The sequence below is a fragment of the Simochromis diagramma genome, unplaced genomic scaffold (assembly GCF_900408965.1).
Source record: "Simochromis diagramma unplaced genomic scaffold, fSimDia1.1 OVJJ01000320.1, whole genome shotgun sequence".
Taxonomy (NCBI): domain Eukaryota; kingdom Metazoa; phylum Chordata; class Actinopteri; order Cichliformes; family Cichlidae; genus Simochromis; species Simochromis diagramma.
In genome coordinates this window covers 4009058-4034278 of record NW_024386773.1, presented here as the reverse complement: position 1 = coordinate 4034278, position 25221 = coordinate 4009058, and the positions used below count along the sequence as shown (strand labels likewise).

At 37.5% G+C, this 25221-nt stretch overlaps 1 protein-coding gene across 9 annotated transcripts in view; it reads left to right on the top strand.

Moving 5' to 3' along the window:
- Window positions 1-25221, top strand: part of LOC120716527 (glutamate receptor-interacting protein 2-like) — a 259433-nt gene that overhangs the window by 211122 nt on the left and 23090 nt on the right. For 5 of the 9 annotated variants that reach the window (XM_040004067.1, XM_040004044.1, XM_040004075.1 and 2 more), the window contains exons 2-14: window positions 309-386; window positions 2860-2995; window positions 3175-3320; window positions 4711-4797; window positions 5416-5491; window positions 8942-9087; window positions 9542-9689; window positions 10887-11056; window positions 15130-15285; window positions 16005-16157; window positions 16250-16436; window positions 22322-22467; window positions 23763-23843. In XM_040004067.1, the coding sequence (XP_039860001.1) occupies window positions 309-386; window positions 2860-2995; window positions 3175-3320; window positions 4711-4797; window positions 5416-5491; window positions 8942-9087; window positions 9542-9689; window positions 10887-11056; window positions 15130-15285; window positions 16005-16157; window positions 16250-16436; window positions 22322-22467; window positions 23763-23843 (1710 nt within the window). The remainder of the gene's footprint in view (window positions 1-308; window positions 387-2859; window positions 2996-3174; window positions 3321-4710; window positions 4798-5415; window positions 5492-8941; window positions 9088-9541; window positions 9690-10886; window positions 11057-15129; window positions 15286-16004; window positions 16158-16249; window positions 16437-22321; window positions 22468-23762; window positions 23844-25221) is intronic. The other 4 variants (XM_040004053.1, XM_040004095.1, XM_040004108.1 and 1 more) reach the window with 1 other exon arrangement.

The window sequence follows — 25221 nt, the reverse complement described above, 5'->3', positions numbered from 1 at the left end:
TGTGATTAGGTAGAGGATCATCAGGGGGTCCTTTGTCCCTGTTTGGGGGGAAACTCCCACTGGGTTTAAATCTGGGACTCTCCACCATTTGACCTTAGAACTGAAGAAGCTTCTCGGATGAGAGGTGAAACGTCTTCAAGCAACTCAAAGAAGTCCAGACGCTTTTCTTTCCAAGCTCCTTAGACCATCCTCGGGTTCATATAAACTAATCATTTTTGCCTTGTCACAGTCAAAATATTGAAGCTTTAACTGTTCCAAAATAAATTTAAAAATACTCAAGTTCAATTCTGTTTCTCTTTTCTCTTTAGATGATGGACCATATGGGAAAACTAAGGATATCTCTGGACCAGAGCATACCATGGCCTCAAGAAGACACAGCATACCTGGTAAGTGGCTAACACCAACTACCACTAGCTACATACCTATAAATTTCTATGTGTGTGTAATTTTCTGTCTGTCACTTCCTCTCTTGTTCTCTGTCTGTGTTTTTTAAGGTAAATCCTGAAAATTCTGTTTAAAGGGGTGTAGCCAGTAGCCAATGCTTTAAAAAAAATGTATTTCTTGGAAATTACCAATGGTCACAATTAAACTTGGTCTTCTAAAGTAAACATCTTACCTAAGAAAGCTTTCTAAGTTTTTTTTTGCCTGCTTTTCTAGAAAGCACACATTTATATCTGAGTCATGACTAACCAAAGTGGTCCAAAACTACACATTTAGTCGAGCTGATGACTAATACTGATTTTTTTTCCCCCTTAGCTTTTTTAGCTGTTTTATAACCTCCTCATTATTGATGATTACCCAACAATACACTATAATTGACAACATGAATGAAAACTGTAATTTATGGCTCGTCAAAGGTTGAGAGCCTTCAGTTATATTTTCATCATCTTTTCATTAACTTCTTCCAGGCTTAAGGAATCTTTAAACAAGAATTGTTTTCTGCTTGTTTCCCCGTAAAGTTTTAAATAGGTCTATTATTATTATTATTGTTCTGTGTTATGTATCTGTGACCTCTTCCTGATCATCTTTTAGGTCACATCTTTATCAATTTGTACATAAGTCAGCTACATTCCTAGAACTTAGGTCACTTTGCTTGCTTTAAAAATTAAGAATTTTTTTTATTATTTTAAATTTTAAAATAATTGTTATTATTATTGTATTTTAAGTGTTTCCGTTTATCTCATCATTATTACATGTACAGTAATACTCCTCCCATTTCTCTGTAGTACATCAATCATTCTACAAGTTATCTTTTGTGCAATATAAAAATCATTCTACAAGATCAAAACTTTATGAATTCCAACATCCTCAGTTCTGCAGCTTTGCAGAAAAAAAAAATAGTGATGGATTCTCTTCAGAAAATGTTCACATCATCCAGACTACATTTGGAAAAGCGTTGCTTTTATGCAAATGTGAGTAGCACAAGGACTAATGAATGAATGAGTGCCTTTCTGCTAATAATGTGCATGTCCCTGTATATGCTGCGTAATGCCTATCAGAGATAACTGTGGTGTGAAGCACTTCACTGATCCTGAGTGTTGCCTGAGGGATGTACCTAATCTAGGCATCTATCACACAAAAGCTTTATCTCATCTGCTTGTGTGTTGATGTGTTTTTGTGTATGGGAATGCTTCTGTGCGCTCATGGTGTATGTAAATGGTAATGATACAAATAGACAAATGGGAAGGCAACACCATGTCATGACAGCTCTGGGGTTTTAGTTTACTTATTACTTCGGTAAAGGCTTATTCATCTCCCAAGATTCCCCTGGCTGTTTTGAACCAAATTCCTTAGCCTTTTCATGAACCTAGAAAGTCTTACATTTTTCTTACTCGTGCCATTTTTTTTTGACCAGTAATAATTACTCCCATCATGACTTAACCAAACTCAACCGACCTTATATGTTTTAGAATACCGAAAAAAAATGCCACAACTTCAACTCATTCTAAAAATAGTTTTTTAATAAGTGTTGGAATTTTGATGGAATTCTCATGAATGTTGTGTTTCTTTGGTTCATGGAGTAGTCTATTTAGGTGTTTAAGGAATATTGCATTAAGTAGTTCTTCTGCATTACACAGTTCTTTTGTCCTCATGTTGAAAAAGTCAAAGTGGTCCACCAATCCTTGATCCTTCTTTCAGAGGATTCACTAGAGTTTTAACTGTACATAACAGCTATTTCAAAGTTAATGAAAGTAATATTATTGGTCAAGAAAATGTAGTATATTTTATGGAGAGTTTTTTCAAATAATTATACTTACTAAATTATTTGTTTGTTTGCTTGTTTGTTTGATTGCTTGTTTAATAAGGACAGTTAGAGTTGCAGATTCTGTAAAATATAACTTTTTAGCAGCAAAGTATATTAGGTGCAGTGTTGATTACTTTTGTTAATTTCTCAGCTGGAAGTGAAAATTGATCTAAACTTCTGCTTTCTGCTGGTGTACTTTAACCTTTAAAGACCTTTTCATCCCTGCCAGGAAGTCTTCAAGTGGAGTGACAACAAGAGACAAAGGGCACTCCTAATTATCATTATCTGATTCTTATCTTGTTCACATTAATTCACATTACGTTTTAGTCATTTCAGCTCTTTTAAGCCAACACGAGATCAGTGTCTCACTCAAGGACAAACAGGAACAATTGTCTTAGTTTGTTTTTATCTTTTAGAAACTATTAAAGCTTTAATCCAGGAATTGGAATGAATGAACAGACACTAACCACTTATTCCTCTCCTGTATTTTGTATGTTTGAGTGTGGCTACATATGTCTGTGTACACATCCCTGTGTGTGTATTGGTATGTCCTTCCCTCTGCCTGTATTGTGTGTGTATCGTTTTTATGTGTGTGTGTGTGTGTGTTTGGTTAGAAGCTCTGCGGGGGGTGACTATGGTGGAGCTGGTGAAGAAAGAAGGCAGCACACTGGGCCTCACCATCTCAGGAGGAACTGATAAGGATGGAAAACCACGTGTATCAAACTTACGACCTGGAGGACTGGCAGCCAGGTGAGTGAAACACAGTCAACCTCTAAGATGAGGATGAATACATAGATTCAGACTGTCTTGATATTCAGCAATATTCTGTACCATAAATGGGTCATTTTATAAAAGGAAAAAGAAACATGTGGTTAAAGCCTTTCTCATTTGTGCAAGCCTTTACTTGTTTTTGTCCCTTCTTTATGCAGGAGTGACCAGTTAAATGTTGGGGACTACATCAAATCCGTGAATGGGATCAATCTGACCAAACTGCGGCACGAAGAGATAATCAGCTTATTGAAAAATGTAGGAGAGAGGGTTCTGCTGGAGGTGGAGTATGAACTGCCCCCCACAGGTATGTATTTGTACAGCTAGGCTGGTTGTTTCTACGTGATTTATAAAGTTGTTAAGATATGAGTTAGTGATGTCAGTAAGGTCCTATCCAACATCACATTAGAAATTGCTGGATACTGGAATGAATATTGTAATTCTGAATAGAAAAGTAAATGTAAATGACAGCTAGATAAAGACAAAACTCGCATGTCACCCCAAGGTCTCACTGTGTATAGTATATACTACTTCTTCATTGATACTGAACATTGCCGCTAGATATTGATACATTTGTTTACTTGCTAAGAGACAGCTCCTTCATTCATTTAAATGATTAAACTCTTGGCACAGTCTCCTGTCTTTACTGTACTTCTCAATCATAGGGATTTACTGATAGTCATTTTATAGCTTTAGATTATTTAACGTTATAAAACTTTGTCCTGTGTCATCTGAACAATATTTATACTGCTGGATCTATTACACTTGTCTATTTTATTTTATCTGCAGCACATGCTGAGGAAACACACACAGGAAAAATAATTTCATTTGAACATGTCCACCCTGTAAAATAACTAAATGAAAAGATTTGTTGAAAAGACATCTGTTCATGTCACTGAAAAGATTCCCACAAAAAGACAAGCTATTAGTTAAATTGGTTAGAAAAGTAAAAAGGATACTTTTCCTCCTCAACACCTCTCCAAACAGCACAATACAAACCAAGGATCTTCTTACAAGAAAGCAGTGCCAAATGTTGCTCTACCAATGCGCCCTACAGACTCCCAAGAGGCCTGCTCAGCTATACTCACAGTGCAGCACACAATGTGACATAACCCAATTAAAAACAAAGTCTACATGAAGCTATATAGATGATACAAATGAGGGGGTTTTAATATTTAAAAGGAAAAATGCTCTATGGGAATGGCATTTAACTAGATTATTTGCTGAGAAGACAACTTTTCACCTTTCATTTTTCAACCAAATTGAGCTGTACAGTGTTGTATTTTGATAGGCTGTGGCTAGCTGAATAGATTTGCCTCAGAAAACAACACTGATGGATGTTTGAACCTTCAACATCCCTCTTCAAAACATTATTTTCATTTTAGGATATTTAATTTTACCATAATACAAGTGTAGTTTTTAAGTATAGAAATTTAAGGGAATCCTGAATTGACACTCAAATACCATGCATAGTTTAATACAGGAGTGTTTTTGTTTTGTTTTGTAGTGCAGTGTAATTGAAGATCATTCAAGTAATTATTATTTTTTAATTGTTCTACATTAAATATCAGTGCTCTAATGTCATGATGTGAACTTCAGGTTATGCTGATACATTTTAATTGTGCCAGATTAATCCCTCAATTCTCTCTTTCTTTCTCTCTCTCTGTGTTTCTGTGTGTGTGTTTCTTGACTCAAAGCACCAGACAGCACCTCAGGGGTTATATCAAAGACAATTGACATCTGTTTGCACAAAGAAGGGAACAGTTTTGGTTTCGTCATGAGAGGTATCTGTCACTTAAAAAAAGCCCATTACTGTATGTTTATTTTATGGTTATGCACTTAGTTAGAAGTAACATATTAGTGAAATGGTGTCATCTACACTACATTGAACTGTTGGCAACATATTGTAAAGCAGCTGTTCCCATATTTATTAGAAAGGAATTTTGTCTATGCTTAGTAAATATATGAATAAATTAGTTAATTATACTACTCATTCTACTGAGAGGAATATTTTTGAACTGCCACCTTGTTAATGGTTGTAGTTTGGCAGTGTTTCTCTACTTTGTTAATGTTAACCTCCTAGGACCTTGCATCCACATATCTGGACATCACATTTTGGGTTGTCTAGACCAAAAAGAAAGACAACATCACTCCCCTTGCTTTGTTTTTGTCGGTTCATCTAAATTTGTATTTAAAGATCTGAAGTTTACATTTTAATATTAGATTTTCTCAACAAATGATACATTAAAAGCATTTTAGGATAAGGGTAAAAAATGCTGTATCACATTTTTATTTACTGCAATGTAGATAAATAAATAAGTAAATATTAAGCTGATGTGGTATTTCTTTGTAATGCGTCTCCAGAATTTAGTGTAAAGAGCTTTGCCCTGCTCCTCTTACAGGCGGTACCCATGAGGACTGGCACAAATCACGCCCTTTAGTGGTCACCTATGTCAGGCCAGGAGGCCCAGCAGACAGGTACTGAATGCATGATTAAACAAGAATAACTGGCACACATGTAGGTGATGAATGGACGAACAGACTGACAATGAATGGAAAATGGTAGGGCCATTTTCCTGGCATGGTTTGGGTCTGCAGTGTCACTGCAAGCCAATACACTTGGTCTAAGTGATGATGCCTTTATATCCTGATAGCAGTGGTCTCTTCAAGGATGGTATAGCCCCCATTCATCCTGAGGGGTCACTGAATGGCTTGATAAGTATAAAAATATATGAAATGCATTCTATGATCTCTGCAGGCACTTGCTTTAAAGTCAGTTGAACATCTATGGGAGACTTTGTGCCGTCTAGTTAGACTGTGTTCTCCAATACCTACAAAACACACCAAATAACAGAATATCCTTTCTGAGAACGGTATCTTATCCCTTAAACAGAATTACAAAGAATCACTACCAAGGTGCATTTAAACTGGCGGTGCATAATGGTGGAAGAACTCATTAAGACCTGCCATGTTGGATTTTCACTTATGCCCTTTAATGCATTCGCATTCACACATATGCATCAATATGTGTGAATGCAAATACTCCAGCACAGTTACACTGACATATCTAAACAAACATAAAAAACACATGCAGTGAGACCCAGAAATAGAGATTATTTAGTCATTTTGGAAGGTGAAAAGGGCAATGTCTTCCCATTAAAAATAATGTCTGGGAGAAATAAAAGCCAGACAAGAAGTGGCCTCCATTGAGTGTAAACTAACAACAGCACAGCTCAACCCATTCCCGTCGGGAGTCTGGGAGATTTGTCTGTGCCTTCATGCGAATAGACCCCAAGGATAATGGTGTCATTTCCAGTGACCGTCACTGGTATGTCGACAGTTATGTGTTACTCATAGCTGCAATGGCATGAATCATCGTATCCTTTTAATGTTGTCATCATGTGTCTGTTTCAGGCTTGATGTTTAAGTCATAATACGACATTTTCATATACATGTCAGCTTTGCTACTGTTTAACTGATCTCACACAGTAATAATTAAACCATCTAGAAATGGTGTAAATAATATTGTTTTAGAAATAAAACTAATTTCCATGTTTAAAATGGATATAGATATACATATACAGATATCCATAACTGTGATGGCCAAAGAAAGTCCACCATTTATAGAAAGTCAGACCTCATATATTCTGGTGGAGGTTTGTTTGTGAAGTTTTCTTTCAAACCGTTTTTAAAGTTAAAAGCACAAAAGTCATTAAAAAAGACAAAAGAAAAGCAGTTTCGTTTTTCAGTCGGTGTGCTTCAAAGGACTTCAGTTCAACGAATTGATTGAATGTGAAAATTATGTGATTACAAGTGAATCACTGAGCTTTAAGAGTGATCTGCTGTCACCCACCATCATTAAAACACAAAATAGGAAAGCCATTTATTACACAATAAGGACCACTGAGCCTGTTTTAGAGGTTTGTAATAAAGCAATATCTTACATCTGATTGTCACACATCAACACTAGCATTAGGCAAACTTCAGCACCCAAAATTTCCAATTTTGAAGAACATGATTGACTCAGCTGTCCCTTTTCAACAAAATATTGGAATATAACCTTCTTCTCTGATCACTTAGCAGCTGCAATCTTTTCCTCCTAGAAATTCGAACTGTAAGTTGCTATTTTTATTCTGACAGGTCCTGTTTTGAGATTGCTCTGCAGCAATATTTCAAGCAGATGCAAAAGTGCCAAAGTACTAAGCTTGAGTACTTAATGCCTCGTCTTTCTACTGATTAAGACATTTTACAGTTTCGTTTGATTCATAAGGGCTTGATTGTTGCTGTAAATCCATCTTAGATTTGTCAAAGCGACTGCTGACCCACCAGATATATAATGATGTTGCCAAATTGGTCATTTGTATATACAGAAATGTAAACCTTCATCAAATAATCACACATTACACGGCCTTACAGACTGACTGAACCTTCACTAGTTCACAGACAGAACTGGCAGACCAGGACAAAGATTAAAGATTAAATTCTTACTATTGAGTTATTTCACCCTGAAGCTCATCTAATACCGTTCTAAAGAAAATCGTCTTCAAAATGTGGGTCAGTCCTGGGGAAACGAATGAGATATTCATGCTGTTTTATATCCCATTTATATGCCAATTGGAAAAAAAAACTTAATCCACAGCACCATACAGTCCCAGGAGTGTCTACATTTTTAGAATTACCCAGTGGGAATTAAAGTGCCTTCTCTGAAAGTGTTAGAGATCCATGGTGTTTTTTACAGGACCACAAAGAAACTGCTTTCACTTCATTGTCAGATACAGATAGAAAGATACCCTGCAGGTCTAAAAACAGGTTAAATATCAGTCAAGTTCTAAAAGCTTATCTGTTTCAATCAACATATGGTAGAACCTTTAAATTTTAAATTCCCTGAAATTTTCCTGGAATCACCTGTTGGTATTGTACCTTTTCGTGTGCTTATCCGACACCCTGTATGTACCATGTATGTTATTCTTCACCAATATTGAAAACCGATGAAAAATGTGTAAATCTGTCAAGAAATACTCCTGTCACATGAAGTAATTCCTGCCACAATAGAGCCTTTGGGTTATAGCTTAGCTCGCATCATGTTGAAAGGCTTCAGGGCAATCAGCATCCTGTTTGAAGACATCTGGCTGGTATGATTACAGCTCAGTGTTACTCGCACTCTGACATCAGCATAAAGCATCTATCAGTGCTCTAATGTGGCGCACTGCATTAAAAATTCAAAATGTTACACATCCATTTTTGTGGAAGTAAAAAATTGCCTAAACGGTCCTCCTGAGTGCCTCTAAAAACACAGAGGATCTCTCTGTATAAGTGTTTTTTGTTTGTTTGCTTTCGTTGTTGTTGTTTTTTTAACCAGGCACTGAAAACAGACCAACATTTTAAATGCTGAAGACATTTCATGCTGTTTCCATGTGTGTCCTTGATTTGAAATGAAGGTGAATTTTTACTGCAAGTCTCAGACAGATAAGAGGAGAGAAAAGAGGATGATGAGATCACAAGACAATATTGTGGAAGTGAAAGTTAGGAGAAGAAAGAGGCTTGGATCTAGCTGGGCAGAAAGGAAATGAGCAAGATGAAGAACTAAGTTAAAGAACAAACAGGGCTGAGTGGAAGGAATGAAGAACACAGAATATGTTAGGAAAAAAAGGGAAGGTTTGGCATTTGATATTTCGTCATTTTTGCAATATTTTCCTAGCGGCACAAGATAGGCAAATCTGAAGTCAGATTGAAATAGTGATGGTAAAAGGAATAGTGAAGAAGGACAATAAACTGTTGATGTGTTAAAATTAAACACGCTAGAATTTTATGGAAGAAAGAAAGCTGGAACTACATGCAAATTGTAATGTCCAATCCCTGTCTTCTGTAATCACTGTATCACAAAATCCAATGTCATTTTTTTGGATGTGTGTGCGTGTCTGCATGCAGAGAAGGTACCCTGCGCCCTGGCGATCGTCTCCTCAGTGTGGATGGTGTGCCACTACACAACGCAAACCACAGTGATGCTCTCAGCGTGTTGGCCCAATGTGGCCAGGAAGCCCTGTTCCAAATTGAGTACGATGTAACTATCATCGGTGAGTCCACATGTAGACACACAGACATATGCAAAAAAAAAAAAGCCAAAATAACAGAGAGAGACACAAATTAAAGCTTGCAGCAAAATGTATTTTTCTCAAATGCCAGTGAAATTTAAAAGAATGTTTTTTGGGGGTTGATTCTTTTGTTGTGATTGCTGTTGATGTGTTGGCATCTGCCACCTCACGCTAAGGTCTGCCTCATTTTTCTGGGTAAAACAGCTCAGTTTAACTTGCCCGAAAAGCACTGCAAGCAATCCCCTGCTAATCATGTCTGGTTATATTTTCAAGGACATATATGCTCTTAAACTTTTTCACTGTGCTGTTCTTGGTGAAACAGACATTTAAGGTATTTGTACTTTGCTAGATTACTCTAAGATCATTTTAAGACTGTAAGAAGCAGCAAGCAGTAAAAGGTCAAATTATTAAAATAACTTCATTCTTTCCCGTTCAGACTCACTGGCAAATGCATCTGGTCCACTGTTAGTGGAAATAGCCAAATCTCCAGGAGCAACACTAGGCATCACGCTGACTTCAGCCAATCATCAAAACAAACAGGTCATTGTCATCGACCGGGTTAAACCTGGCAGCGTGGTGGACAGGTATGTATCTACATGCTACTCATTCTCCAGGCATTCTCAGTGTTTAAAACCCACTGATGCCTTACAGACCCACAGGAAGTTTCCTTTGGTGTGGGAGCTGTGATGCCCTAGACCGTGAAATTAGTGCAACCAGCCTCAGTCTAACTTATCATATGTAAGAGAATCCTTGGTGTCACATTTAAACATGCTGGCTAACTGTAATTTTTCACTAAACAGAGTTAATATTCTTAGAAACACAACTGGCATGTATGTGTTTGCATACATGCCAGTTGTAGTTTTGCCTAGATTTACCCTTTAAGTTCTGAGTGAGTTTTGTTCTGTTAGCTGTCAAACTACAACAGAGGATGAAAGAAGCTCTGAGATGTTTCAGATATTAAGACAACATTGTAGCTCAGTACAGTTTAAATCCACAGTAAGTACTTCATGGACAGTTTTCACTCTGCAGAACTGTTTCCTTACTTTGTCTGTCTGGTTGGTTGGTTTGTTTGATGCAAAGTTACCATTAAAAGAATATTATGTATTGGAATGCTATAAAAATTATTTTCTTGAGAACAGGGCTAGTGCACAATAATATATAGTTTACACTTTTGCAAACATCTGTCAGCTGTATATTTCTCTTTTGTTGAAAAATGGTGGACTTTATAGTTTCCCCTTCAAGATCTAATTTGATTCTGCTGTTGGATTACAGATTTGCAGTGGTTGCATTTATGTTTACAGCATATCCTCTCTGTGTAAGAAAGACACAGATAAACACACATAGACTGTGTCCAACCTTATAACTTACACAGACATCAGAAGATGGGATATTGCTTTCAGCTCCAGTCTACCTCTAAAATATACATGAAGCACTTGAACTTTGTGTCAGTGCTGGAATGAGTACTAAAATAACCTCAGTCAACAGGACAAGTTGACTGCAGAGGTCTGTGCTCTGGCACTATTCATTCCCACATGATTGCAAAGTCAGTTTGTAAAATCTAACCCCTGTGTGAAGAGCAGCGATATCATTCTGACCAGCACGGCAGCATGCCGTTGTGAGCTAAGCAGATTAATGTGTTTAGCTTATATACTGTTGGCAAAAGAACAAAAAAAAAAGCTTTTCTGAAACAGAATGGAAGCTATTTGTGTTCTGTTTATTTATCCAGTGTATTGTGGCGATAACATTTTGTGCTTATTCTCTTTTTGTCTCTTTTGTATTAGATGTGGAGCACTGCATGCTGGGGATCACCTGCTGTCTATTGATGGGACATCAACAGAGCACTGTACGGTTCTGGAGGCAACACAATTAATAGCAAGCACAACAGAACTGGTTAAATTAGAAATTCTTCCCTCGCATCAAACGAGGTTAACTGGAAAACAGCATGACACGGGTGAGTGTAACAGCTAGGGCCATCAGATTCACAGTAAACTCTTTGGTTATTTTAGTAATCAAAATTTTACAGTTTTATCTGTCAATATTTTATCTGTCATTTGGGTAAAATTAAAAAAAGCCACTGGTAATTTTGAACAACCTTGTTAAATCATGATGATTCAACTCTGTTTGCGGGCTCAAGCCTCTACTATGATGGCTGATGCTGCCATCTTTTCAGCCTGCTGCATTGCTCTTATTTGAATAGGTATGACTCCTAAAATTGTTAAATTGTCTTTCTACCCATGCACAGCTTTGTTCATCACTCTTCATGTGTAGTATACCTTTGGAGCCAGAGCTTCAGAATCACTTGATCACTTAACAGTTTATTTATTTATTTTTAATATCACTTGCTTTGTTTTGTTTTTGTTGCATACATGTTTATGAAATTAAACAGACATTTTTTGCCAGAGCATGTTGTACTGACATTTAACAGCAGGAAACATAGTTAGATGGCAGTATTTGTAATATTTAGCATGACAAATGCTAATTATTGAAGAACAATGACCAACTGTGTATTTAATTCCTGGTCAGCTCTGATTTGGCAACTATTAAGTCGGATTCCAAAAAAAAAGCAGAGTAAAAACCACCAAGGAGAGTTTGTTTAGTCTTCGCCACAATTAAGTCACCTCATGCATATTTAGCAAATCCGAGTAGCAAAAGAAAAAAAAAATCCCATTCATTCCGGTGTCTTTCAGCCTCTTTTTTTAATACAACTCTACTTGAGGAATAATTTGGCCGCAATTGCAACTTTGTTCCTAATTAGCTCACCCATAGCCAAGTGATGGCTTCTCATCTGTGACAGAATTAGTGCCAATGGATTTAGAGGGGAAATCCTGACTCCAGTAACTAGTTTTTTATCGTATGTTCATGCGTTAATGCTTGCAGCTGAGGCTGCTTAAGTATGACAAGTGTACACATCACACTCACACAATGAATATTGTGAATAAATAGAAACACATCACAGTCAACACGATCCTCTACTTGTAGACGCTGTATAGTTTTATTTTGTTTTTCCCCAAAACCGTTTTAAAAAAAATCTTTTTTGTTAGAAGAAAATCTTTAATGTGTTTCGGTCGATTAGAGATTCCCAGGAGAGGATGACAGAGATGGGATTAAAGCAACGGCTTTAAGACCGAGAAGAAAAACTAGATATTCTAGACTTGAACTAAACTAAAACCTTTCCATTAGTCTATTTTCAATAGAAATTTTTGTGTGGTGGAAGATCGCTCTCAGCATGAAAACAGACGAAAAAGTGAATGCTGAAAAGAGAAATGGCACATGAATGAGAAATAGAGTGACAGGCAGTGTAAAGGCAAGATGGGATTTAATTAAAGTCATTACACCTCTCTTCCAGCTGTCAAAAACTGCTTACAGCTTGCAACCTCCTCCTATCCGTTGTCCTTTTCCTCTCCTCTCTTCTCTGCCTTTGACTTCTCTTATTCTCTACACGTACCTCATCTCAGAAATGTTCATCTCCTTCCATTTTGAAATTATTTTCTAGTGTTCCTCTTTGCTCTTTTTCTCTTTTATAGCTCTGTTGTGTTCTGGTATTATTTTAAAGTGACAAGAATGTTATTTTTAATAACATTCTTGGAGTTACACGTGTGAACACAGCACACACAGACACACTTGTTCACTCGAAAGGTCACCATCTCATCTCATTTGTCTGCAAGAAGCTAAATTTATTCTTTCCTTCTTCTAATCACAGTTTTGTGACCGCCTTTGTGTGTACATGTGTGCATTTGTGTGTGTTAGGAAATGAACACAGCTCATTAGGATACTGATGTCCTTGCAGCAGACCTTAAAGCCAGCTTGCTGCTGCCTTATTAATAGACACTCTGATTAAAGGTTTTGCAGTTGTGTGTGTGAGTAAAGTTTCAGTCGGTTTTCTTGCCACATAGATTACGTTTGGTAAATCTAGACACAAATGTGTCTTAGAATGTGCTCATGTTTTGTGTATCTTCTCATAATATATCATGTGTAAATGAGTATAAGTGTTAATTCAAAGTGGCTTTGTTATGTGTCTGCTGTCTGTGGGCATTTACAGTGTGTGTTACTGCTGCCGTTTCTTGTCAGAAGGACCGTCTCTCCGGTGTGTTTCACTGGACATAATGACTTCATTTTTACCCAAGGAGGATTAGATGAAAAAATGTTTCCTCATTTCACGGATCTCACCCCGAGGTTGCCCAACACTTCCGCTCCTCACACATCCTGCCATCAGAGTAGTTTAGATAAAAGGCCTCACATGTCGAGGAAACAAAAGCTCAGCTGGATGGCTGTGGCAGCACAGAGTAGCTTCGGATAAACTTCAGAGTTTAGATACACGAGCGTAAAGGGGAATTACACACAAAGCTGTGTAGATTGTCAGGTTGTCAGCCTCGATTGTATCATTAAATTCTCAGTGGGAGTTTCCTCAAAAGAGGTTTTCCCCCAAAACTGAAGAAATGCGCATTTTTAGCAGATAACACAGTCAACTCATTTTTTTTTCTTTCTCCATAATCTAATGGGTAACAAGCAAATAGTCACTGATTCAATTCCCGACACAACTCGTGTTTGCGGCTGTGTCAGAAAGGGCATCTGGCATCTGGATTCTGCCAAATCAAACATGTGGAGCCACCTGTTGTGCTCACCACTTGTGACAAAGGGAGCAGCTGAATGTAGCTTAGACACTTTTTCAAGGACCTAATTAAGTGACAGTGAAATTAGTTTGGATTAAATGCAATACAGTAAGGTATTGAATTATATGTTGTCATATAATAGGTATTTTTGGAAACATGTTCACCTGATTGGTTGGTATGTGAGTGTTAGTAACCCAAAAAGTTTTATATCTCTTTTAATCACAGTTCAGATGAAATTTGTTGTAGAGTTTAACTGATAAATGAATGAATCAAACTGAAAAGTAATGTGATCACTGCCTTAAATACTCACAGCCCACTTTGCTGGGTACATCTGTTGAAGTGCTTATTAACACAAATAGCTAATCAACCAAACATACGGCAGCAACTGAATGCTTTGAGGGATATAGACGAAGCCAAGACAACCTGCTGAAGTTCAAAGCAGGCTTCAGAATGTGACAGAAAGGTGATTTAAGTGGTTTTGAATATGACATAGTTGTCAGTGCCAGACGGTGCCTGCTCCTAGTATTTCAGAAACTACAGATCTTCTGGGATTTTCACAGACAAACATATAGGGTTTAAGTGGTAGATGTGCTGGTGACATTTGAACTACTCTGTGCAGTGGTTACCTGGGTGGCTATGATGTAGGGTCGATTTGCCCCTGGTAGGGTCAAAGCAAATTGGTCCGGGGTGAGCGGCCAGGTGAGGTGAGAGTTACAAGATCTCTGTGAAGAAAACACTGAGGTCTAACGACACGTCAATCAGTATCAGCCTAAAAGATTCAATCCATTGAGGAAAAGTAGATAATGCACAGCTAACTAGCTAAACAGCAAGCAGTTAGAATGGTTTTAATATGAAAAATATACATATACTGTCTGTGACAGCCCATGGCAATCAAGATTACATGAAGTTCATGGAATGTGTGCTCTGTGTGATCATATTTGGATGAGACACGGGGCAAGACAAGCTGTACACATAACAGGAAGACAGCCATAAAGAGAGATATACCTATTATATAGGTTATAGATGAGTTATTATGTCCGAATCTCTAACTCACAATTTTATAAATTGCAATTCTGTAACATCTGCATTAATTTCTCCTTATCAGTGATCAGAATGGATGATAACTCACCTTCTTGGCAAATAGCAGACATGGTAGGGTACCTCCTACCTTTATCTGTGACAATGATTTAGCCTGATAGAAGCCATTTAGCGGGCTGATAGCATAGGAAGAGCAATGCTACGTGTACACAAAATCTAGAAACTTTTAATTTAGGTTCAGACATTTGAATTTTATTATTATTTTATTATTAAAATTATGTAAGAGTTGGTGTAAGGTTGGTTTAGCCTACACCTAGCCATTGATTTTAGAAGTATTAAAATTCAATGCTCATGTTTCATTGCATGTGTTTTGCAGTCAAGGTTCAGAAGTCGGACCATCCCCACTCCTGGGACCCTTGTGTTAATTACTGTCCCCCTCCAAACTCCACTCTCTGCAACACAAGTTCGACCCTCAATAAATCGTGGACAGCCTCTAACAACAACACAATCAACAACCTTGACTACTGCAAGTGTAAGAACACAAACACAACACAACTTGGTACTACATAAGTAAGACCATAAATTTTTAGTAGAAGTCTAAATTAAGCTGTATGCATTAATTTAGACTTCATTGCCGAATGGTATTTGGCTTATTGATGATGGCAGGCAATGTCTGTGAAAGGGTAAATGAGACATCAAATGTATGCTGCCCAGTGGAATGTATATGTAGTGTTGTTTAAAACGATATATTTTAAAAAGCTCTACATATATTAAGACTATTTAAAGCATGTCTCTATGAATTCTCATCTTGTGATTTAAAGATAAGCATCATAAGCATATATTTTAAATATAAGTGGCATTGTGCAGTGCAGTGTCTTTGGTCATGTGGAAATATGACAAGAAAACTGGAGGTTTCGAAAGAGGCCCAAGTAAGCACAAGGAGAGCATATACATTTCTCACCAAACCCAATACCTTACAGCTGTGAGACAACACTGCTAACTACTCAGCCGCCATGCTGTGAAAATAAGGCACCAAACAAGACATAAAATTTTACCTGACATATCCATGTTTGCGGTATTTATCATGTGCTCTTTGACTCTTTGTTTTCCTTTCCCATTTCCCAGAGGAAGAAAGAGATTTATTAGCATCTACTTCTTTGGTTTTTTAATTTAATTCTTAAAAGTCTAATTTATTGCTCATGTATTGCAATATTGAAAATAGACTTCTTTTCCCTCACTCTTTCTTTGCAGCTCTTGTATCAGCCAGTTTCTCTCCTGCCTCTACAACCACTTCCGGGCCCAGCAGCCAGAGCTCGAGCACGTTACCCAGGCCCACTGTTCCCATGAGTCCCCGTAATTCACTGCTTAAACGGCGGCAGAGAAAGAAAGAGCATAAGAGCTCCTGTAGGTTCCATCTCCCTGTGTCTCTGCATGATGGATCTAATTTCCCAGAAGGGATGAAACTAACTGTAATCTATGTGTCTGTGTGTTTTTAGTGTCCCTGGCCTCCAGTTCGGTGGGTCCAGGTGGTCAGGTGGTTCATGTAGAGACCAGTGAGGTTGTCTTAACAGGTGACCCACTGAACGGCTTTGGTGTACAACTACAGGGAGGAATATTTGCCACCGAAACGCTGTCAGCACCACCACTTATTCGATTCATAGAGCCTGACAGCTCTGCAGAGAGGTGAGCGTGCATGCTGACCCAGTCATAAGGATGCACGTTTGTAGCATAAATTAAATCTAAACTACAATAACTGTCATCTGCAGCTTTTTCACTGCAATATCAAATTTAGTCTGACTTTTTTTTTTTTTTGGCACTACAATGTCAAAAGTCTTGTTTTTGTTTCCCTGCTTTGTGATTCACTGCCCCACCGTCATTGTTTTATTTCTGGTTCCCAGCTAGCCATGTTTCCACCTGTGTCTGTGTCTTTAGTCAGTCTTTTGTGGACATATAGTCACAGGCTTTTCTTGTGTCGCTAATTTGTGCCTCCGAGTCACTTCCATTCTTTGTCTTATCATTGACCCAAAAATCAATTTTAGTATGCTACACTGTTTCAATTCCAAAATGCATCTGGAAGAGAGAGGACAGAAGTGGCTTGTCAGAAGGGATATATAGAAGGTGCACAGGTGTATCCTTTGTACAAGTGTTTTCCACCTCATTGTCTATAAGAGGCATGACACACAGTTGGCATATACAAACATGATGGAAAGAGGACTCTTCAAATAACTCATTCCTTTAAGCAACAATCCTGTGTGGAAATAAAAATGAATTAAAAAAAACTATAACATCTCACATTGTCTCATCTTGTGAATTTGAATAAAAGTGACCCTACATTAAATACAAATCTGCTATAAGCACAGTTATATCTGAGATCTGAAAATACAGCAGTAGTTGGACTATGCAAGTACTTAAATTTATATTGTGCTTTCCTAGTCTTAGTGATTCCTCAGTGCTTCTAATTACACTTTAACCATACATACAGACATTATTTTTATTCCATCAACATCAAGCACCGTACCTCACACCCGTGGGCAATTTAGAATTACAAGTTAACCAAACTGCATGTCTTTAGACTGTGGAAAGAAACCAGAGTAGCCAGAAGAAACCCACACAGCCCCAGGGAGAGCATGCAAAATCTATGCAGAAAGAGCCTTGCTGGGAACTTTCTTGCTGTGAGGTGACAGTGCTAAGCACTGTATCACCACGCCACCCTATTTCAGATCTCATGTCTATTACAAGGCACCACCCTTCAACACACCCTCTTTCCTTATTATGACTATTTTAGATTCAAGATTCAAGAGCTTTATTGTCAATACACAGTATACAGGTACCGAAATGCTGTTTCACCCCAAGCCCCCTATGGTGCATTTATAAGTATATAAAAGATATATCTCCAAGAGATATAAAACTAGGATTTACAAATAAATAACATGCTAAATTTCGGTAATTAAGGAATAAAAAGGTACTAATTATTAATTATACAATGCCATACAATACTATAATGCTAACTATACAATACTAAATGTACGATAAATAAAGACAGGGACAGAGACAATACAAAGTGGATTGTGCAGTAGGTATTGAATACCAGGTTCAAGTTATTGTCCGGATATTGTAGACGAGACAGGACGAATACATGTGCAAGATGCAAAATGTGCAAATATAGTACTATTTAGATGTGTGTTCAGTAGCTATGTGACTTATAAGCACCATATTTTATCACTCCTATACTGCTTTGAGATTTCCACATGATATTTCAAAGACTAACTAGTGCTTGTCTCTGTGGAGCAAATATGGTAGCAACATGGTGGCAAAGTCAAAGTATCCTTTGAACTCTGTCACTGTTTCCTATAAAATACTCCCAGACATGGCATATTGGGTGGCTGTAGCTCAGGTGGCAGAGCAGGTCTGCCACTAATCAGAAGGTCGGTGGTTCGATCCCAGACTGCCTCCTGGCTGCATGGCAAATATCCTTGGGCAAGATACTAACCCCATCTTTGCCTACTGGTGGTGGTCAGAGGGCCCGGTGGCGCCTGTGTCCGGCAGCCTCACCTCTGTCAGTGCGCCCCAGGGCAGCTATGGCTACAATGTAGCTTGCTATCGCCAGTGTGTGTGAATGACTGAATGTAGTGTAAAGTGCTTTGGGGTCCTTAGGGACTAGAAAAGCGCTATACAAATGCAGGCCATAAAGTTTTAAGATTCTTTAAAACCACCTTTCTTATTAATTTGACCCACACTGGTGCATGTAAAAACTGTTAATAGACATGGGTAAAATATGACCTTTCCTCACAGTTACAGTGTAGTAAAATATAGATGTGTAATTTAAAAACTTTGTAACAGGATGTTCACTTGTATTTGTGTAGTTGTACAACAACTGTACAAATGGCCTTCTGTTTGTTTGAGGACAAATGCCGACTTTAATGTTGCATTAACAGAGTTTTACTTAGCTTCATTGTGTGTGTTTGGATGTCAGTGTTAGTGTGGGTGGGTGTGTTAGACTGATGTTTTGGTGTATTAACAGCTCTTCTTGGCTCTGTATTATGTGTGGGTGTTTAAATGTTTGGAAGAATTTCTGTGCATGAGTGTAGGTAGGGTTTTTTTGTGAACACTGACATGCAAGTGTGTGTGTGCCCACAGTCTTCTGCATGCTTGTGTCTGCTGTTTCTCAGTAATTTGTTCACAACTTCATTTAAGTCTCTGTATGAATTCTCAGTCGTGTCTGGATCATGATGCTGTGCTTATGTCCGTGTCCATTGATTGATGTTGATGTTTCCGTCATATTAACAGCTTCTGTAAGTGCTGGGTGTGTTTCGGCACCCTGAGGCCACACTCCCTACTCCATTAGCGCCCACACTAACAACACTAATTAGCTAGCTTCCCTTTGCCCACTCTGGAGGAATCGATAAGTACCTTTCTTTCCGCTTGGCAGTGTGAATCCAAATAACCCCCTTTACACCACCCCGAATTACAATTATCCACAACTTATAGCCTTTAAAACTGTACGATTTGTGCAGCAGTGGTCTGTGGAGCTCTTTTTAAGGTTTTAACCTGTAATTATTTTCCTTTGGTGCTGCGAATGCTGGAAGATTTGTTTTGTAAATGGTAGACCATTTGCCATAATTTAAAATGTGTATATTGTACCACTAAAGGTTTCTATATTTAATGTTTATTTTTGAAAAAGGAAGGGGCCAAAAAAAAAAAAATCAGACTATTAATAAAAGATTCAAAAAGCATAAACCTAGTTATGCTCCAGTAATTTCTTGCCTTATTTGGCCCTTTTCCCCAAAAATGATAATGGCATAGAGAGTAATATCAAGACAGCAGGGAGCCACGTTATCTGCCTGTGTACACAAACCACCATGAGAACTCCATACATACAGATGTATGTAAGGTGGAGTGTATTTTATATGTTTTAATATAATAAAAATACTAAAATTTTAGTCGTACTTTCAAATTTCAAGTGCACAGTCAACTATTACAATGGAAGATTGCATAGTGATGTGCAAACAGAGAGCACTAAAAACAGAAAAAAACACAGCAAAGTAAATGTTAAACAAACAGCCACACAAAAATGGGTCAGTTATCAAACAGCAGTTTGAAGGTGGATGTTCACTGTAATAATTGGAACTTGATATTGTTGCCAAATTTAGAAGCAGCGTGAGTCTGACAAAACAACTATTTGTATCCTAATCCCACTTTAACTTGTTTAGTTCTGCACATTTACAGTCCTGATGATGAAGGTTTGTCTGGGATTATAAATATGACTAGTTGTTGTTAAAGTAACTTTTATCATTTGGCTTCAGTTAAGGTTAGAAGATGAAAATTAAATTATTAGTGTAAATTAATACGACAGCAAGGCAGTCATAGGGCTGCACTAAACAGAATGAAAAAATGAGACAACGAAAGCGAAGAAAGGACTTGGGGTTCCTGAACAATTAATGGGAAATGGAGGAGAAAGAACGACAGGAATGAGAGCTATGGCAGACCATTATATCCTCGGTAAATCATAATGAAGATGTCTGGCTGTATATTAATACAAGTCACCCACTCGTGGCTTAATGGAAGATACAGTGCCTCATTTGTGCATGTGTGTCACATAAAAGAAAAAACCTAGATGTCCTGGAAATCTATAGGGCACCAACTACATTACAGTGAGGCCGAATTAAACGGAGACAAAAACATTTCATCTTCATTTTCTTCTGTCAGATGTCACCTTCGTGCAGAAGTGGATAACTGTTGTAATAATTTCATTGCAAAAAGGAACGTGGCTTTGGGTCAATTCTAGGAGTTGATATTTCACCCTTAAGCCATAAAATATACTAGCAGCTTTTGCATTTATGTTAACAAAAGTTACCCAAAAACACTCAATATTTCTATTGTTTAGCCAGTTTTGTGTTTCAAAGTCACACGTTTAAGCTACTCAAATATTTACCTTCCTTTGCTTTTCTTAGCCACATATTGCATTTGTTTTTAATTTCTTCTGAAGCTCACTGCATGAGCTATCTTATTCTGTTAGGCTGGAGTATAGGGATCTTCTCATCAAGTTTTTCCTTCCAGATCCTCGAAAAGCAAGAAAGCTGGAATTGCTTTAAGTCTGAATAAACAGTGACATATTAATAATATCACAGGATAATATATCAACAGAAAAGGCACATGATTCCTGAATTTAATAGTCACAGGTAATGCGCTTTGATTTAATTCCAACAGTCGTTTATTTAATGAGCAGCCAGGGTTGGTGTATTTTGGAAATAATAGCTAAACAGCAGCATAAAAGCCACAGTATCTAAAAATAATGTGAAATTTAACACAGTGGGGAGTCATAAGCTTACGCTCCTGTCATCTGTCTGTAAAACGAATTGAAGGAGGGGAAAAAATTCCAGATAGGGCAGCTACTGACAGTTAGCAAACATAAATGCCTGAATTTTTATTCTCCCCTTGGGACCAGTTTGACCCTGGAGGTAATCATATTAAATAGGCATAGACAATAGCGAGACAAACAGGCTTTATTTCAGGCAGCAGGATCTGACAGCTTGTGTGAACATAATGCTGAGTGTGGTGTACTGCCTGAGTGAGCTGATGTTTGGAAAGTTCTTGAAACCGTGGTCTCGCGCTCCAGTAGATCGTCCTTGTAAACAAATAACTGGAGAACTTTAGTTTAGTTGAAGCCACTCCAAAATGACAGTAGGTTTCCTCTCCATTGAAAAAACTTCTCTTCCTTTTAAAACCCAGCAAGATGTCAGTCCTAATAGTGATTACAGTTTATCACAAAAAGATGTCTTGCCTTATGGAAACGTATACTTTGTTTTTAATCTCATTGTTGATGATGCATGGATATGAAACACAGGGAAATGAATTATATGTAGAGTCGTACTACATGCTCGTATGTATCCTTGTGATATATATAGGAACAGGACCAAAAATTTTAAATCTATACTTTTACATTTATGTTTATATTAATCATTATATCAACCCCAACCCTAATTCTGAGCTTTATCCCATGAAAATCACTAAATACATTTAGTACTCTTGTACGTGAGATAGGTTTGTTGTTACCATTATTTGTGTCTTTGCAAAGTTTCTGTCAGAGTACTCTGTGGACTACTTCTTCATATTTAAACCAACAGTCCAGAGTACTTTAAATCCATTCAGTGTGAGACCAGAATTTATGAGTTTTGTTTTAAAAGCAAGAAAACCTCATTCAGATTCACACTGGTTATTAGTTAATACTACCAAAACTTTCTCAGCACAATGCATGTACATGTGAATGACAAATCAAAGAGGAAATGTGTTGTTTATGTGTTGCTTTTTAGTCTTTCTGCAGTTTTGTTAGAGCTTTGTTTTACATCCTGAGAGCATCACAGAAAACTGAAAAAAATAAATCATTTTAAAACAAAAACCTTACTGGAAGTTGTAGATAGGGGAGAAACTATTACACACTTTGCTGCACTGGTAAAATAAAATGAGGGCTGGAGAGTTTTTGTTTTGCTTTTTCCACTTTTTTCTCTTCAACCTGTCAAGCATGGAAGCATTGCTTTTCCAGTCACTAAAGCGTCTTGATTTTCTCGTAGGTGTGGCCTGCTGCAGGTAGGAGACCGTCTTCTGTCGATCAATGGAATCCCCACAGAAGACGGAACACTCGAGGAAGCCAATCAGCTCCTCCGAGATGCTGCATTGACCAATAAGGTCACACTGGAAATAGAGTTTGATGTAGCAGGTTTGTAAACTTAGCAAAATGTTTTAGACCTTATACCATGTCACACATGCACCATACATATTCCTTGCTAACTTGTGAAGCCTGAAAAACGTTTTCACAGAATAGAAAGACACCTTTGTGTTCTTTAATAGCTCCCATTTAAGACATACCTTTGTTTAAAAAGCACATATAATCTCATTTTCACAGACTGGATATACTGGTGAGATTCCTGTGCTGTGAGCTTTTGTGTTAGCACAGGCAGGATTAGACAGAATAAATACAGCTCTTCACTGCAGAGCATGGCACCATTGACATGCTGTCAACCCCTGTGGAAAGTATGAAGAGTTCATTCAGGGTCTTTATTTCTGATTTCTCTGTAGAAGAAAAGTCTCAACAGATTCCATTTTGGAAAATGTTAAACTGATTACATCAATCCAAGATTATTTTTTAGGAATCAAATTACATTAAATAAATACAGTGTAGTGCTTCTTTTGAAGGGAATCTGTTCAGTACTATAATTTCATCATTCTAGTAAGTGAAGGCTGAATGTGATATAATTATTCAAAAAGTCATTTTTGGTTTTTTGGGTTTTTTTTTGTTGTTATTCATAATAATGATTCAAAAGAGACTTGATAAAAAATACATGTGTAGTATAATGGAATTATACATCCAGGCATGTACTTTTACACCTGTAAGTGTAAAAAGTCCTTGTGGAAAAAATGAAGTACTGTGCAGTTTAGGTAGTCAGTGGGAATTTTCAAACAAGCTAAGTGTTTGATTGAGGTCTTTGCAGTTATTAATAGTAGCTTTTTCACTCATTGAGTTATATGGCTAGCAGATAATTTGGAGGTAAAGGATGCTCATAACTAACTCTATAAATTAAAAAGAATAGATTTATTAGATCTACTGATAATAACCCTAAATTTGGGTGGTACGTATTCACCCAGTGTTATATTTATATTGGTTTTTGTTTGCTTGATTGTTAGTGTGTTTTCCTTTTTAACTACTTTGAGTAGATCTGTTTTGTTGTCTGCTTTCCTGCACAAGCTGTTCAGGAAATTAAATGACCTTTTCTTGGTGAGCGAAACAAACTCTAAAGTAAGAAACAGATCCAAGTAAGGAGTCAGAAAGCCTTACGTGGTTGCTGTGCTTACAGTTTTAAAGGTGTTTTACTGGTAGAATTAGTGTTTACTCCTGTAGGCAAACAATGAGGATTTACAGTCCCCGTTTGCCATGTAGGAGAGTATTATCTGTTTCTTTTTACATTACTTGTTTCTCTGGTTATGCTTAAGTGTGTGTCTGTGTTTCTGTTGCAGAATCAGTGGTGCCAAGCAGTGGTACTTTCCACGTCAAACTGCCGAAGAAAAGAGGAGTGGAACTGGGGCTCACCATCAGTGGTAGGAACACACACACTTGAAACATTTTTCATGTGATCCACTTTTTGTTTTGAACAGCTGCTGGCAGAATGTTTAAAATTCATTCGACCACCCACATGCATTTTTTATGATAACAAAGTCTGCAGAGAAGCTAAGCTATAAATTCCAACAATGTTTATTAAATGCTGTAGATATTGTTTGTCTTTCTGGTGCCACTAGCATTACGCTGTGTGTCCAGCATTTTTTCAGTTAGAGATATGTCACTTAGTTTCAACTGAGGAAAATCTCCACAAAATCTCTACAGTGATGTTTTTGACTAAGCTTTGAACTTCACTTCAATGGTCCATTGTGGAGAAGAGACAGTTGAGAGGAAAAGGTATACTTTGGATTCCATCTCCTGTATCTTCCAACTTCATCTATGATCATGAGCTTTAAGTAGCAACCAAAAGAAAGAGATCCTAAGTGATCAAAATCAGTTTTCTCCATAGATCTGTTGGGTTCAGACACCACACTGCTATGCAATAACTATGCATGCAATTATCAGATGGACTTCAAAGCAGAAAAACATGAATGACTGCTCACCTGTTGTTTGTCTATGTTCACAGCCTAAGACATAGCCCTGCATTAGGGGACAGGTTCCAAAATTTTAAGGCGGGCTCGCAGTAGAACTAGTCCTCCTTTTCATCAAAATATGTCCTCTGAGGTAGTTCGGGGATTTAATAAGGATGCCTCCTGGGTGCCTTCCTTTAGAGATTCTCCAGGCTTGGAGGAGATCCAAGTGTAGACCCAGAACTCACTGGAGAAAATATATATCTCATCTGAGCTGGAGCATCAGGGAATCCCCCTGCAGGGAACTGTAAAAGGACGTCTGAATTACTGATGAGCCTGATGCCGCTGCAATAAAGAAAAGAAATTGAAGCTAAACTTTGTGGCAGCAGTTCGTATGTTGATGTTAGTTTGAATTCGAGTGCACAAGGTCAGGGTTAATTTTTCTAGTTTTTGTGAAACACATTTCTCAGTATCATTAAATATACTATGAGATGAACAAAAATACTGGCTATGAGCTACCTGCTAACATCAACGGTCAACCTCACTGTGTGTTAAATAAATAGGAGTAAATTTATGCTGCAGAATCCATAGAGCCTTTCCAAAATTGATGTTCAAAAAGAACACATGGGTGCAATGATCAGTGGTCATGTAGTGTATACAGTAAAATGTCGCATTAAACATTTGTAATCAAAAATAAAAGCACACACTTGCGCATTTACCCTGCAGACGTGGAATTATTCTGCCAGTCAAAAGTGGTTATTGAGAAAGTAATTCATCACACGCTAACTGTATCTGTAAAGCTTTATAGCACAGTCTTCATTCTTCACTGGGAATGACCTAAATTCAGTGT